Source organism: Rutilus rutilus (genome assembly GCF_951802725.1).
Source record: "Rutilus rutilus genome assembly, chromosome: 15".
In the NCBI taxonomy this organism is placed as follows: Eukaryota; Metazoa; Chordata; class Actinopteri; order Cypriniformes; family Leuciscidae; genus Rutilus; species Rutilus rutilus.
The window spans coordinates 3,388,449-3,404,710 of NC_140220.1; the positions used below are offsets into that span (position 1 = coordinate 3,388,449).

At 36.3% G+C, this 16,262-nt stretch overlaps 1 protein-coding gene across 9 annotated transcripts in view; it reads right to left on the minus strand.

Annotated features, from left to right (window-relative positions):
- The window catches only part of gphnb (gephyrin b), a 106,263-nt gene that overhangs the window by 10,211 nt on the left and 79,790 nt on the right, over nt 1–16,262 (minus strand). For 6 of the 9 annotated variants that reach the window (XM_084433188.1, XM_084433190.1, XM_084433189.1 and 3 more), the window contains 8 exons: nt 14,321–14,383; nt 11,758–11,800; nt 10,835–10,972; nt 9,130–9,222; nt 2,248–2,303; nt 2,027–2,146; nt 690–748; nt 443–596 (listed from right to left, as the gene is read on the minus strand). In XM_084433188.1, coding sequence (XP_084289314.1) covers nt 443–596; nt 690–748; nt 2,027–2,146; nt 2,248–2,303; nt 9,130–9,222; nt 10,835–10,972; nt 11,758–11,800; nt 14,321–14,383 — 726 coding nt within the window. The remainder of the gene's footprint in view (nt 1–442; nt 597–689; nt 749–2,026; nt 2,147–2,247; nt 2,304–9,129; nt 9,223–10,834; nt 10,973–11,757; nt 11,801–14,320; nt 14,384–16,262) is intronic. The other 3 variants (XM_084433193.1, XM_084433192.1, XM_084433187.1) reach the window with 2 other exon arrangements.

Below are 16,262 nucleotides of genomic sequence, written 5' to 3' on the forward strand. Positions count from 1 at the left end.
ATTTACTCTTTCAAGTGGTCTATAATAGTGGAGTAATGTAGGGGATATTGAATGAGGGTATAGGGGGGCGATTTCAGACCCTGCTATTGTTTTTATCGTTCATCAGCTGGAAAAAAATGTGGAAAAAGTGATTCCAAAGAAAAATGTACAAATCTTTTGTTCCGAATCAGTGGTTCGGAGCTTCTATCAAACTCACCAAGTCACAAGATTTCAGCAAAAGAGGCTTTTTTACGTCATACTGGTTTGATCCTCGGTTTTGAAACATTTTTTAAATTCAGAGGGTTAGCCGCTAGGTTTATTTTTTCAAATTAATTGAATGCATTTTAATACTTATGACTATATATTATCAAAAGGACAATGATGCGTTATTGCCCATTTGATCTCATTGCTGTCTAGAAGAAACAACGGAGATGTAAAGAGCAGTGTGTGTGTGTCCCGTCACCTCGTTCCCAGTGGACATCACAGCCACGACGGGAAACTTCTGCACTTCCACCTCCGTGACGCCCACCGTGGCCAGAAGCCCGATCTCAGACGGGCCCATGTGAGTGCCTTTGGACAACACGCATTCGCCACGCTTGATGTCATGACCGATGGGCCTGCAGAAGACGACACACTCTGTCAGACACACGTGACACACACACACACACACACACACACACACACACACACACACGCTGAGAAACGCTCACCTGATGTCTTGACCTGGACGAGCTTGAACCAGAATCCGCACCTCCAGCTCTTCTGTGCCCTGAGGGATGAGTTTAGACGGGAACAGGGTTATTTTACTATATTTGAGATATTAATTATTATTAGTATAATATACTATTATACTTTTTATTCATATTTGGAATTAGATTTTATTTGAATATTTTCCAATTTCATTTTAATTTCAGTAAAAGTTTTAGTAATTTTGTTGTGTTTTTAAAATATATTTTAATATATTTTTTTAATATATATATATATTTTTTTATTTTTTTATTTTTTATAAATATGTCTATATAGTTATAGTTTATACATTTTTGTGAAATGGTGCCTTGGGAACTAGCTGAAATAAAATAAGTTTAAGTGTATATTTTATTTTATTGTATTTCAGATGACGTTTATTTTATTTCAAGTAACAAAATGGTTTTAGTTTAGTTGATGGTTTTAGTTTCAGTTATAATAATAACCCTGGAAGAGACAAAAAAAAAACTTTTTGTAAAGTTTTAATATTTTTTTTTAGATATTTCAAAAATATTTTTAAATATATATATTTTTTTATAAATATATATTTTTAAATATGTCTATATAGTTATAGTTTTTTAATTCTTGTGAAATGGTGCCTTGAGAACTAGCTGAAATAAAATAAGTTTACGTTTTTGTATATTTTATTTTATTTCAAGTAACAAAATGGTTTTAGTTTAGTTGATGGTTTTAGTTTCTGTTTTAATAATAACCCAGGAAGAGACAAAAAAAACTCTTAAAGACGTAAGGAATAATTGACAGCCGAGGTAAATTATAGTGGATAACTATGTCTGCTTGATAAATTAATTACCACAGACTTTTCGAATAATTTTGGTCGATTTTGAGTTGAAAATAAGTGTATTTAATTTCAGCAAATTGTGTGTACATATTACATATACAAGTAGTATGGTTTCCACAAAAATATGAAGCAGCACAACTGTTTTCAACATTGATAATAATCATAAATGTTTCTTGAGCATCAAATCATCATATTAGAATGATTTCTGAAGGATCATGTGACACTGAAGACTGGAGTAATGATGCTGAAAATGCAGCTTTGATCACAGGAATAAATTAAATTTTCAATATATTCACATAGAAAACAGTTAATTAAAATTGTAATAATATTTCGTTATTTTTTACAGTATTTTTGATCAAATTAAAGCAGCCTTGGTGAGCATAAAAGACTTCTTTCAAACATAAAAAATTCTAACTGACCCCAAACTTTGAAAGGCAGTGTGTATAAATAAATGAAAATGCTTAAATGATGTATTATCATGGTTTATAAAAGACTGTAACTCACGTCTTCAGACTCTCTCAGGAGTTCAGTGTCTTCTACTTGAACCACAGCATCTGCTCCGCAGGGAATGGGAGCGCCTGTCGTCACCCGCATCACCTGACCCGGCATCACGGTGTGTGTGGGCTGGACACACACACACGTTACAGCAGTTCATATGGATCATTTTCCTCACATTTGAAGGTGGATTTCTCAAATGGTATCTTACATTCGACACGTTTTCTCACCTGCTCTCCGGCCTGAGACTCGCCGATAATAAATCTGTCACCAGGACCATCAGCCGCTGTCAGGACACAGAGACATACATATATATATATATATATATATATAACACCGTACACTCTTAGAAGAAAAGGTTCTAGATGAAATCTTAAAGGGATAATTCACCCAAAATAAAAATTCTGTCATAATTTACTCCGTTGTTCCAAACCTGTATGAGTTTCTTCTGCTGAACACAAAAGATGATATTTCGAAGAATGGGCACCAATATCTTCCTAAGAACTTTCTTAACTTTGTACTTAATAAACTTCCTAAGAAAAGTGTAAGTCGAATTCATGACACGTTCTTAAACAACAGAATTGCTCGCACCTGTGTTCTTAGGATTGATGAATCCCACCAGGTGGGGGGCTGTGGACTAACATAATATTGTACTTTAAAAACGTTAAATAAAAATAAATAAATGGACAGCGTTAACTTACTCTCTTATGCCTAATTAAGTGAGTGTTCAAGCTACGGAGAAAATGAAATAAAGTTTGAATTTGTCATGCTTTGTTCCGCTCAGAGCACGAGAGCGGAGATCGAGCGCATTTCTGAATATTCCGCTCCCTCGCTCATTCCGCTCAGGGTCGCTCGCTCAACCCAGGATGGCCTGCTGGTTCGAAAATATGTGGAATAAGGGCTGCCTCCGACTAAAGTTTTTTTCTAGTCGACTAGTAGTTGTTCATTTAAGCCATCAGTGGACAAATCACAAATCGCCCCTTTATATTCATTTTATTACTTAAATAGGCTATACAGGATAATGAGCGTGTATAGCCGCACTCAAGCGCACGGCCGCACGCATTAAGCTTTCCACAAAGAACCGGCAAAAGTATGAATGTGTACAAAATAGAAAGGAGACATTTAATGTTTATTAATAAACTGGTGTTTTCTGTGTCGCTGCAAAGATGGAGTTGTCGATGTGGACTCGCCATGAACGCCAGAGAGAAATGCATGTGAAATACACATTTCATAGGATATAATCAGAGTGTAGCCCATTTCTTTTCGTTTTGAATAATTTCGTTTAAAAGTAGACTTTTCAAGCTTTCTATAATAGATAGCTTGTGCATAGATTTGAGAAATATAGGCTGAGTTTTGGAGCCCTCCAGTTCACGTGCAATGCAAGTGATCAAGCCGGTGCCTTATTACATTGTCTGCTATATATTTCCGTCTTATTTATTAAATACAGGCAACTGGTTGATAAAACATTGATCAAAATTAAGATACAATTTATACAAAACGAAAATCTTTTAAAAATAGTTTTTCTACAAAAAAAAAAAACTCAATGAAGTGGTAAAAATCATGTCTTACCCACTCCATGTCTCCAGTCATATTGCATCTCATTATGTATCTTTATCTTTCTCATGCTGCATATGCTCACTTTCATAATCAACATTGATTAAATTAAAAAATAACATTACCCTATAATACTTAAACATAAATATGAAACTAAATGTTTTCTTTAATGGCTACAACACATATACAGTACAGAGAAATTTCATGTCTTGTCGTTGGCCACAACATAATGACGTCACATATTTTCCAACCCAGCCCTCAGCCCCCCCTCCATGAAACAGCTTCCAGCGCGCCTGATCCCACGTCTTCGTAATTGAAAGCGTGTGCCAGTTGTTCCTAATTAGCATAAGAAAACGCCTTATAGAACTATAATAGAACTAGAACTAGAACTAGAAATTCTACTGCAACAGGTAAATGCCAAACGAGACATAATATTTGATTTATACAGAGCCCCTAAAGGGACGTGGTGGTGGAATTTTTTTTAGGATGGGAGAATTATTATTATTTTTTATCTTTTGCGTTATCTCGCAAAACTTTTGCGTTCCCACGAGAAACTTTTGCGTTCCCACAAGAAACTATTGCGTTCCCTCACAAAGATATTTGCGTTCCCACGCAAAACCTGTTTTGAGCTCGGACAGACACTTCCTGTTTAAAGGAGAACTCCGGTCAATTTTAACATTGAGCTCATTGAGTACATTTGGAGTGCTGTCAATACAGAGAACAACGACAAAAATCGGTGTTGCCTACACCGAGTTATTCTATTTTTAAAATTTGCACCCTATTGACTTCAATGGGGCAAGTAGTAAGCCTGCTTTTAGCCTCTTAACATCCTTTAAGTGTCATTACAAGTGCACAGAAAATGTGAGTGATTCCTTCCGAGTGAACACGAGTGGATCTGACTGCAGTAGATGTTAGAGATATTAATAAAAATGAAATTAATTCAGCCAGCGCTCATACCTTTGTTTACATCCTGTTTTCGGTGGAAGGCCATAGTAATCGATTGTCGAGTTCACGCGCATAGGTTTAGTACCTATGATCACGCGCGTGAACTCGACAATCGATTACTATGGCCTTCCACCGAAAACAGGATGTAAACAAAGGTATGAGCGCTGGCTGAATTAATTTCATTTTTATTAATATCTCTAACATCTACTGCAGTCAGATCCACTCGTGTTCACTCGGAAGGAATCACTCACATTTTCTGTGCACTTGTAATGACACTTAAAGGATGTTAAGAGGCTAAAAGCAGGCTTACTACTTGCCCCATTGAAGTCAATAGGGTGCAAATTTTAAAAATAGAATAACTCGGTGTAGGCAACACCGATTTTTGTCGTTGTTCTCTGTATTGACAGCACTCCAAATGTACAAAAAAATGAGCTCAATGTTAAAATTGACCGGAGTTCTCCTTTAATGTCCCGCTGGCAGTGTTTCAGAGCTCCGTACGTTAATGGAGCGTTTCATAGTGTTTGAACTTGGACTCAAATATAAAGAAATGCGGTCAGTGCTTAACTCAAGGAGTTCAGTGAAGCTGGCAATATTCACATAGGCTATTCGAACTTCCCTATTCTTGAGCTAAACGTCGTTAAAACACAAACGACACCTACAATCACAGTAACCTAGACAACGAGCTACAACCCAATTCCCATCAAAACAAGCTTTTATAATATAGGCTAAATGGATCTCTATGAGCAGGCGCTGAGAGACAAGTTCAAAGGGACCGTCTGCAAAGTGCAATAAGACAATATACTCCTAATGCTTGTTTCCTTTGGTTCCTCATTTAGTGATCGATATAACCCCCTAATCTTGTTATAGTTGTAATATATTTGTTACTATGGCTGTCGTGCTCGTGCTATCGAGTCGATCATGATAACTTTGTGGGTGTTGAGCGTCGTCTTCCACGTGAAACGGAGCGGAACCACTGACGCGTTAAAACACACATTACTACTAAAACGCATTCGACATGTATTACCATAGTAACACATTGCTTTCACTCACCCTCGGCCGGCAGGTACAGCAGATTCCGCCATAGCCGTTGCCTGGGTTACAGTCGCGTATGTAAGTGTGGGGTGGAGCTATCAAATTAGGGGCGAGATCATTTTTGGGTAGGCGCGTGTTTGTTTTGGTGATTTCAAATATCAGCATTAGCCAAAAGTGTTTTTCAGAAACTACTGATCCCACCTTTAAGCCATTCGAGCGCACAAAGACGCAAAAGAGAACTCATTTCGGAAATCGAACACCAAATTCTGTTCTCTTCTGCCTCTATTTGTGCTTGAAAGGACACAAACATGCAAAATAATGTTAAAATATTTAGTATCATCATCATACTCATCGAGTATCCTCATAAACCCAGTGATATTTGGCTTACGTGAACGTAAACAATTGAGAAAGAAAATGGATGTGTATCATTATATTGGATTAGCTCTTAAAGTGACAGTAGCCTAATATTAATGTCTGTGTCATTAATGCTAATCAAACAACAAAATACAGAGAGAAAATCCCTTTTGTAGTTTTAACAAAGATTAATCATATTTCATTTATTCAGTGAAGTCTATGCAATGTTATTTTACATTTGATTATTGGAATTCTGTGCTTGAATACTGTTAGACTTACCTGAAAAACATAAAGCACTGTTTATTTCATTAATCTAATGCTTGTAATTTGTTTACTATTTTCTATGCAGTTTCACTCTCCAACTTCAAGTCATCTGTTGAAACAGTTTTCATATCGCAATATATAATCACAGAAAAACTAAATATAAGACCAGGAATGGGTATAAAGTAGGGATGCACGATATTGCATTTTGGCCGATATTCGATATGCCGATATTTTCAAACTAATTTTGTCCGATGCCGATACCGATACCGATATATACACATTTTCCCCCTGATATATTTACACTTTAATTTTACTGAAGAGAAATCCAAGTCTCTCTCCTGTACTACCTTTACTGTATTACACTCATGTGTTTTAGATAAGGCAATTTACAAGACAAACAAAACAACATTTGATTCTACCATAAATGTATAATTTTACAAATGTAGACAGACATTCACCCCTGAAAAATAGGTAAATTATTTATGCCATTGCCACAGTTTATTTTTAAGTTCAGACATTAAACTTCAGTCCTTAGAAGTAAAATAAATAGAAAAAAAAATTCAAATAAATTTTTTTTCCTCTTCTCCTACTTGAACAGGCTAGGTCTACCAAATGCTCCCCTGTTTTCGGTGCTGATGCGGTGGTGACCCGTTCATGTACTGTAACATGTAAGGGTGGCGCTGCCAATAAAGCAGTGTTGGGAAAGTTCACTTTCTAACGTACATGAACTAGTTCAAAGTTCAGTTCACAAATTTTAAAATGAACTAGTTCAGTTCATAGTTCATATACTCAAAATTTTGAACTAAGTTCACAGTTCCAAAAATGAACTAGTTCATAGTTCTTTTTTTCCATGTTGTTGCGAGATATTATTTTTCAAAATGATTACCACAGCCCCCACAGACAATTATTTTATCAGTTTTAACACTGAAGATATGCGTCAGATTTTTTCCCATCTTCACCGACCTTATCATAAAACTCGTTTAAATGATCATACGACGCCTCCTTGCTGCTTTTTGTTTTGATTTGTAACGTAAGTGATGAGTCGTTCATGAAAGACTCGAGGTGAAGTAATTATTTATGTTCCCTGTAAACGATTTTTGACTGCATTATAATGATTTCTTAATTCAGAATATGATCAAGATTGCGTAGGTGGATGTGTTCGGGGAATTTGCCAGTTAATAGTAACATTTAAAGCCCCTTAAATGAACGAAATGACTCGAAAAAAGATTTGAGATCGAACAAGAGGTCGAACACGGGTGGCTGGTGTTGCCAGATTGGGTGTTTTTTCCGCTACATATTAAGGGCGGTTTACGGTGGGTTTTAGCCTGGAAGGCTTTATAGAAATCTGGCATCCTACTGAACGAAGTTAAACTGAGAGAGCGTGCCGTTCACAGACACCAGAATGAACGAGTTCACAGTAACGTTCATCAGGCAGTAATGCGGTACGTTCAGTTCACGTTCGCCCAAAATATGAACGAGTTCATGAACTATCGTTCAATGAACGCGTTCAGGCACAACACTGCAATAAAGCAACTAAAAGTTGTCACAGAGAAGCGCAAAAGTAATGATTATGAATATGTCAAATATAGCAAGGAGACATTTTAATTGTTTATTAATAAACAAGTGTTTTCTGTGTCGGCTGCAAAGATGAAGTTGACTGACTCGCGATCTTCGGAGTAGGCTCGCGAGTCAGCAACTTCATCTTTGCAGCCAACACAGTGAACGCGCCAGGGAGAAATGCACATTTCGGATTACATAGTTTTCTTTCGTTTTGAATTGTTATGTTTAAAAAATATGATTTCAAACGTTCTGTTGATAATAGATATATTTATCAGGTCTGTGAGGCAAGTAAGCTATATGCTGAGTTTCGTTTCATTTATGAGACGAACTCCAGTTCACGCGCGCGCCTCTGTGTCGTGATATCTATTATCTGGTTTACTTATTATTTATTAGGCTAAATCCTTTTAGAAACATTTTTTAAAATTAAGATACAATTAATACAAAACGAAATTCACTTAGAAAGGCTTTGTGCTTTCTGTTTGAGGTCTCTGTGGAAGTTTTAAAGCAGTCTCTATCAGTGCCGCTTTCAGAGCGTTCACGTCTGTAACCGAGAACTGTCACTGTTTTTCCTCATAAATGCCAACACGAAAAATAAAATAAAATGAATATTTTATGCTCTGTGGAGAGCATAGTAGCTTGGAGAGTTTACATTAGTAAGCTACAGGACATCGTCTTTCGAAACATGACCTGCACGAAAGAAAAAAAAATACTGCGGCATTCTACCTGCACTTGCGAATGCGTCTCTGTCCCCAGCACATCTCAAACCAAACTGATGCTCATGCTAGAAATGCCTCCACATGTTGGAAGTTTAAGTTGCTGGCACTCATGCTATGTTCACGGTCGTCACGTGCACATAGGAAACACGCCACCCTATCGGCAAGGCTCATCGGCAGAAATATTCATATCGGCCGATGCCGATGATGGTCATTTAAAGCTTTTATCGGCCGATACCGATGTTGTGCCGATATCATCGTGCATCCCTAGTATAAAGAAACTAAATGGGGTCAGTATTGATTTTACAGCAACTGAATATCAACTTATGATCTTCCTAATGATGTAAAGAGCCAGAAAGCTGCCATAACGTGCCTCGAGTTTCACCCAACAGACAAATGTGTTTATAGACCGTCAGTCACTTCTCTCATGAGCTCATAAATATGCAATTAACGCAAAAAAGTACTTGTTGTGACTTTTTTAAGAGGGAAAATCCCATCCAGCACAAAGTCCATGAGAAATGAATGAAGCATTTGACATTCTTCCCCTGAGAGACGTTTCAGGCGTCGCTCTAGCAGACGTGAGTAATGCTTTCGATACGCAGTCCTGACGCGAGCACTAGAGCGCGAGTTAACCAGGACTGTCAGACCGCTGGCTAAATGATTCACTCATCCAGTCATGTGGGTTCTCACCTCTTACAGCGTAGCCATCTTTAACAGAGGCTGGGAACGGAGGCAGGTTGTCTTTGGCATAAACGTCCTGAGCAAGAACTCGACCCATGCCGTCTACAACACAGAGAGCAAGATTAAGTGCGTTTATCTGCAAATAATATGCATGCATAACAGGCCTTTTAAAAAATACATAAGGGACAATCTATATGTGACCCTGGATCACAAAACCAGTCACATGTCGCACGGGTATATTTGTGGCAATAGCCAACAATACATTGTACGGGTCAAAAGGATTGATTTTTCTTTTATACCAAAAATCATTAGGATATTAAGTAAAGATCATGATCCATGAAGATATTTTGTAAATTTCCCACCGTGAATATATAAAACATTTATTTTTGTGAGTGAATGCAGCACAATCGTGAACATAAATGCACAACTTTAAAAGAGATTTTCTCAATGTTTCGATTTTTTTGCACCCTCAGATTCCAGATTTACAAATTTGTATCTCAGGCAAATATTGTCCTATCCTAACAAACCACACATCAATGGAAAGCTTATTTATGCAGCTTTTTCGTGATGTATAAATCTCAATTTGACATTTTTTTACCCATGTGACTGGTTTTGTGGTGCAGGGTCACATATTTACCTCCCAAGATAAATGTAAAAAATTTAAATTGTGGATTTTAGATGTTGGCTTCTCTTGATTTCTGTTTTGTCCCATTTTATTCATTTGTTCACACATGAAGACAAAATATGCACCAGACTTTATGCCGTCAAAAGTCTGTCATGTGATACTAATCGACCAGATGGAAACATGAAATTAGAGAGACAATGAAAATGGCTCAGCAATGCAGGAAAATCATTTATCCTGCATGGGAAAACTGTCAATTATACATTTCAGTGTCCTTCTAACATCATATTTGATTGCAGAATCACATACACAATTAACCAATCAGTTTTTCAGAGAGCCATAGTTGTTTCAACAAAATACCATAAAATGTAAAGTGTCACGCAGGGAATTGTGGGAATATCAGTTTATGTTTTTTTAATCAAAATTTTAAGATGACTTTTACTTCCAAAGTCTGTTCGTGTAACAGCATTTTACTGTAAAATTACTTAAAATAGATCTATTATAGTTTTTCCACCATATATAGAAAGGGAACTTGCTGTTAACCAATCAACAGGTTTTTACTTGTAGAATTTTTACAGTTAAAGTTAAAAAAAAATTTTTTGTGTGTGTGTGTAGTGACTAATCTCTCTCTAAACGCTTTGTGAAGGGAACTGAATTGAGACCATCTCAGGACACGGTATAATATAATAAAATACACACTCACACTCACACACACACACACACACACACACACACAAACTCACTCACACACACACACACACACACACACATGGTTTGAAGATTAGATGATTTCATCAGATTACAGAAGGATCAATATCACAGCAGATTTACACACACTGATATGATATTCGTCACATACTGTAAGATTCACTTTCAACAGCCAAAAAAATCACGAAAAAAGTGATCAGAGAAAAAAAGATTAGACTCACAAAAGATACTTTGGTGCACTTTGGTAAAGTGCCTGCATCAGAGAGTATAACACCATGGAGGCGCTTTTTGGCATTTTTTGTTTTGTTAGGAGAAATACATAAATCCATCTCAACAACCCGAGCTGATGGTCTGAAACACTGGTGTGTGTGTGTGTGTGTGTACCTCTGTAGTTAATGATCTCAGTGCCCAGAACTGCGGTCATCTCCAGCACAGTGATGAAGGCTTTATCCATAGAGGTGAGAGGAAATGGAGACATACGGTGTCTCCGAGCCACTTTGGTGATGTCCACCGCACTATGACCTACAAACACACACGCGCGATCCTAAACACGTCATACTGTATACACACAAATAATGCTCAACTGATGGGGGTTTCTAGTGTCTGACGCTGATATCTACATAAAGATGCATAAATGATAATAAATAACACAAAGAAAACACTGAAAATGAATAAATGTTTCTTTTACATACTATTTACAGAGTGTCTATTTAATATATCTTTTTAATCTAATCTATTTTATCTATCTAAATGCAAATAGCCTGTCCTTTTTAATAAATATAATTATAAACGCTGAATATGATATTATTATTGTATACTGTTTTATAATCTACACTGAAAAAAAATTGGTGTAGAGACAATTTTCACTCAGAAATTGCTATTATTATACTTAGTGGAAACCAAATAGTTATTTTTTTTGTTGCTATTTGCACTTAGTATAAATAGCCTCACCTCCAATAATAATAATAATAATAATAGTAATAATAATAATAAATAAATCTGTAAAAAAAAAGTGCATTTTAGATTATCTCTTGTTTTCTGTTTAGTCCCAGTATCATCATTTGTTCACGCATAAAGAAAAAACGATGCAGTTTTAACTAAAAGCATGACTTTTATGCTGTCAAAAAGTCTGTCTTGTGATGCTAATCGAGCAAATTAACTGCTGATACAAAATATTGGCATATTTATCAGGCTAAACGACTAAAACACTGGAAAAAGTAATGGAAAAACAGGCTTTAACTGCAAAATACTTTTATAGTATTTTAAAAATCACATGCAGAAGAAACACAAGAACATTTTAGACCTACTTGCTCGTAAGATATTTTCTTTGCTGCTGCATCGTGACTGCACCTGAAGAAAGAAAAAGAAGGAAAGAAAGACAGGAAAAAAAGTTAATATTGAAATTATTTGTGTTTTCATGGAGCTTTTATGAGATGTTTGCTATAAAAAACACCAGAAAACAGTTTAAATAATGTCATGGTGCTGTCAAATCATTATGAAACTTGGAGACAAACATAGAGCTGAGAATTCTGGGATGTAATGAGGAGAAACAGACAGAGCAACATCACTGTTTAAATGTTTGGGGTCGGTAAGATGTTTTTGAAAGACGTCTCTTCTGCTCACCATGGCTGCATTTATTTGATGAAAAATGCAGTAAAAATTATGAAATATTATTACAATTTAAAATAAATGTTTTCTATGTGAATATTTAGTAAAAATATAATTTATTCCTGTGATCAAAGCTGTATTTTCAGCATCATTACTCCAGTCTTCAGTGTCACATGATCCTTCACAAATCATTCTAACATGATGATTTAATGCTCAAGGAACATTTATGATTATTATCAATGTTGAAAACGTTTTTTTTTGGTTTTTTTTGTGGAAACTCAGGATTCCGAATAGAATTCCGAACATTGATGATTTAATGAATAGAAAGTTCAAACAGCATATATTTATGATTGTTTGTAACATTATAAAATATTTACTGCACCTTTTGATCAATTTAATGCATCCTTGCTGAATAAATCAATTTCTTTCAACAAAAAAACAGAAAAAACGTACTGACCCCAAACATTTAAACGGTAGTGAGATTCAGAAGAAACATTAAAGATCAGAGACGTAATAACACACAACCTCATCTGATTTTAAAAAGACTGAGTCTATCCTATTCCCATGATAAAAATCAGTAAATTCCATATTGAAGCTTAAAAGTTTCTTAAAGGCACTTCATATACAGAACCTTTCAGTGGTTCCCATCATGGGATTTAGTTTGAATTAATTCATTTTGGTTTAATTTGTCATTTTAATTACGTTTAAAACATAATTTATCACAGGAGAAAAATGTAAATAACTCAAACTTGAGAGTATTATGCAATCATTTAAGAGCTTTTTGGCATAAAGTGTTCTTTATAATTGAGTCAAGAACGCTAGGGTTCCATATAGAACCCCACTGATGTGTCTAATTCCCTTTCTCCTTTCATTCACACTTTCTTCTCTGCAAAACATCATCCTCTCTGTAACCTCAACATGTTACGCGTCTCTTCTGGACTGAAGTGATAGTTCCTGGAGTCTGTGATGACTGTACTTGTGAAAACCACCCTATAATCAGTGTCGGGAAAGATCTCATAGACGGTCTAGTGCTCTACAGCGAGAACGAGAGAGGATGATATAGAGTCAAACGTTCCCTGAAGAACGACTGCCGCACGAGGAGAAGCAGTCAGAGACCATCACTGAAGAACCGGAGGAGGAGAGAAAGAGTTACGAGAGCGTGAGACCCACAACGGCTCATGAAACATGTGAGAGAGACACACAGAACGGCTGAAAGAGCAAAGCGCAGCGAGCAGCGCGGGGATAATAAATCAAACAAGATGATGATGTCAGCAAAACTCACAAAACACTACAGCTTCTGAATAAAAAAGTGAACAAACAAGCAGAAATGTTCAGGGATCCCACAGTAATCTGACTCATTTTTTGTGGCTGTGCATTATAGAGGTTCAATAATAGGCTAAAATCACCGTTTTATGCTACTAACATGGAAGCTTTTCATGCTATATTACATTTCTACGGTAACACTTTACAGTAAGGTTCATTAGTTCATGTATTAACTAACATGAACTAACAAGGAGCAATACATTTGTCACAGTTTTTATTAATCTTGGTTAATGTTAAATACAGCTGTACATGTTACTTCACAGTGCATTAATGTTAACAGATACAACCTTTGATTTTAATAATGTATTAGCAAATGTTGAAATTAATATTAACTAAGAATAATAAATGCTGTAGAAGTTTCGGTAACACTTTATTTTACGGTGTCCTTGTTACATACATGTACTTACCGTAGTAATAACAGTAAATTATGCATAATTACATGCAACTAACCCTCAACCAAACCGTAACCCTATAGTAAGTACATGTAGTTAATTAATATTACTCAGTACTTAAATATATAAATACACTGTAACAATGACACCTTGAAATTAAGTGTAACCGAAGTATTGTTCATTCTCAGTTCATGTTAACTAATGTTAACTAATGAACTTTATTGTAAAGTGTTACCATTTTTAGTTGTTGTTAATCTTTGTTAATGTTTGTTAATAAAAATTCAACTGTTCATTGTTAGTTCATGTCAACTTTTGATTTTGATAATATATTAGTAAATGATAAACTGTATATTTACTGAGATTAATACATGCTGTTAGTTCATGTTAACTAGTCAAACTCATCTTCTACCCATATATTCAAGATATATCCAAAAAGAAAAGCAAAATTAGATTAGGAAATGCTAAAAGAAAGACACAAAGAAGTGACGAGCAAAAAAGGAAAAGAAGGCAAAGAGAGAGAGTTTGTTGATGGTTCTGGGATAGTTACTCGAGAACTGAAGGTCCTATGGCCTCGGCGATCGTCTTTAAGCACCTCCAACCTACACTGGAGCTTACGGAGATAAAGTCATCAGTCCATCAGTTACAAGCAACACAAGAAACAATCCCACTGAAAACTGACAGCGGCATCAGGCAACTCAAAGACACAGACACAGACAAAGGGGTCGTATGATGCTCTTTTAAAAGTGCGTTATTTTGATTACTGGGTGTTGTAGGATAGGTTAACATGCTTTAACATTCACATATTGTACGTTATTGCAGCTCCTCTAATCCCAGTAACGCTCTGTTTCCCGAAAGCATCGTTAGCCAACTATGGACGCAAGTTCTGTCGTTATCAGGATAGTTCAACGAGTCGGTGTTCCCCGAAACCACAGTTCCAACGAACATCCGCAAACAGCATCGCAAAGAGTGTGTTTGGAACGACAGTGTCGACCTGTGGTTAGAAGAGTAGTTTCTAGTTTGCATGACATGTGGACTCAATTAATCCTTATCTTGAGCAAAATAAGCAAGCTGACATTCAGTACAACCTGTGTCTTTTATTTAGAATACATACAAATGTCATTTACGTCTTTTAGTTTGTTAAGAGATTTAAAGCGTAGTTTTTGAACGTAAAGAACGAGCCTATGATTGAATCTGGAAATAAAGCAAAATAACTGAGAAAAATGAGAAATAGTTGTGATGGATTTTTTTTATTAATCATAATTAACATTTATTTTTCTCGCAGGAACAACATTCATATGCTTTTGAATCTTAAATGTTACCAAATTCTTTGGTCGAAACCTCGTGACTTTGAGTGTGTGAGTGTATAAATAACAAATAGGGGAAATGAAACTAGACAGATGTCTAGGTTTGAAAACTGGTGATTAACACTGAAGTAATCAAGAAAGCAGAGTTTGCTTCTACCTAGTAACAGAAGGGTTTGCCTATGAAGAACCAATCAAATTGTAGGGAAATTATGTAATGTATCATGTCATTTTCGCCATGCTCGTATTCTATAAAAACGGTTGTATTTCTTTTGCTGGTGGGATTCTCTCTGAAATGTGTCTGAGATCCTCCGGCTGCGATTAAAGCATATTCGAAGGCATTGTCTGAAGTCTGTCGGCTATTATTGCAGCGCAGCAAGTTAGTAAGTGGAACAAGTTACAAGTTAGACACTAAAGACCTTATTCCCGAGTGATAGTGTCAATAGGAGCCGAGTTGTCGTTCCACTCTTGGGCGGGGTTAGATTGCGGTCGGGTAACTCTAATTCTTGGGCATTTTATTTATGCGGTAAGAATAGCTACTCTTAGGCGTCAACCCGCGCGTTCAGCGGCAACTCAACTGAGTATAATATTTTCAGGTGTCAAGGACACTCGGTTCAACCTCAGGTGTGTAGGGGAAAACTCTACCACATAGTCCTCAGATGCCATGTCTGTAATTTAGAGCAAAACATAGCAATTAATTCGATCTCAAACAGATTCATTAAAAGACGTTATAACTCCACCACATGTGATTTCATTAACCAACGTGGTTGAACAACCAATTTGTGACAATATGGTTTCGGGAAACAGTCGTGACTATCTAGTTAGGATTTCTACAAAGCCCCTCCTTCTGTAAAGCTCAGAGTGCTCTGATTGGCCAGCTGACACAGTGCGTTGTGATTGGCCGAACACCTCAAGCGTGTGTCTGAAATATAACACGCCTTACCATAATCCTGAGCTTCAGCTTCCGAGGCTTCTAAAGCAATTGTAAACACAAAGTTAATAATAATAATGTTGTCCATTTACCGTATCAGTTTGAGCCGATCGATCGGAACCAACTTTACAAACACGTCTTTCTCTGTTAGATGGGATAAATCCCTATTGTAGGAGACGAGGAGCTCTGTAACTTCGCGAATCTCATATATGCACAAACGGATACGTTACACACTAAAGGAAAATATTTAAAAGCAT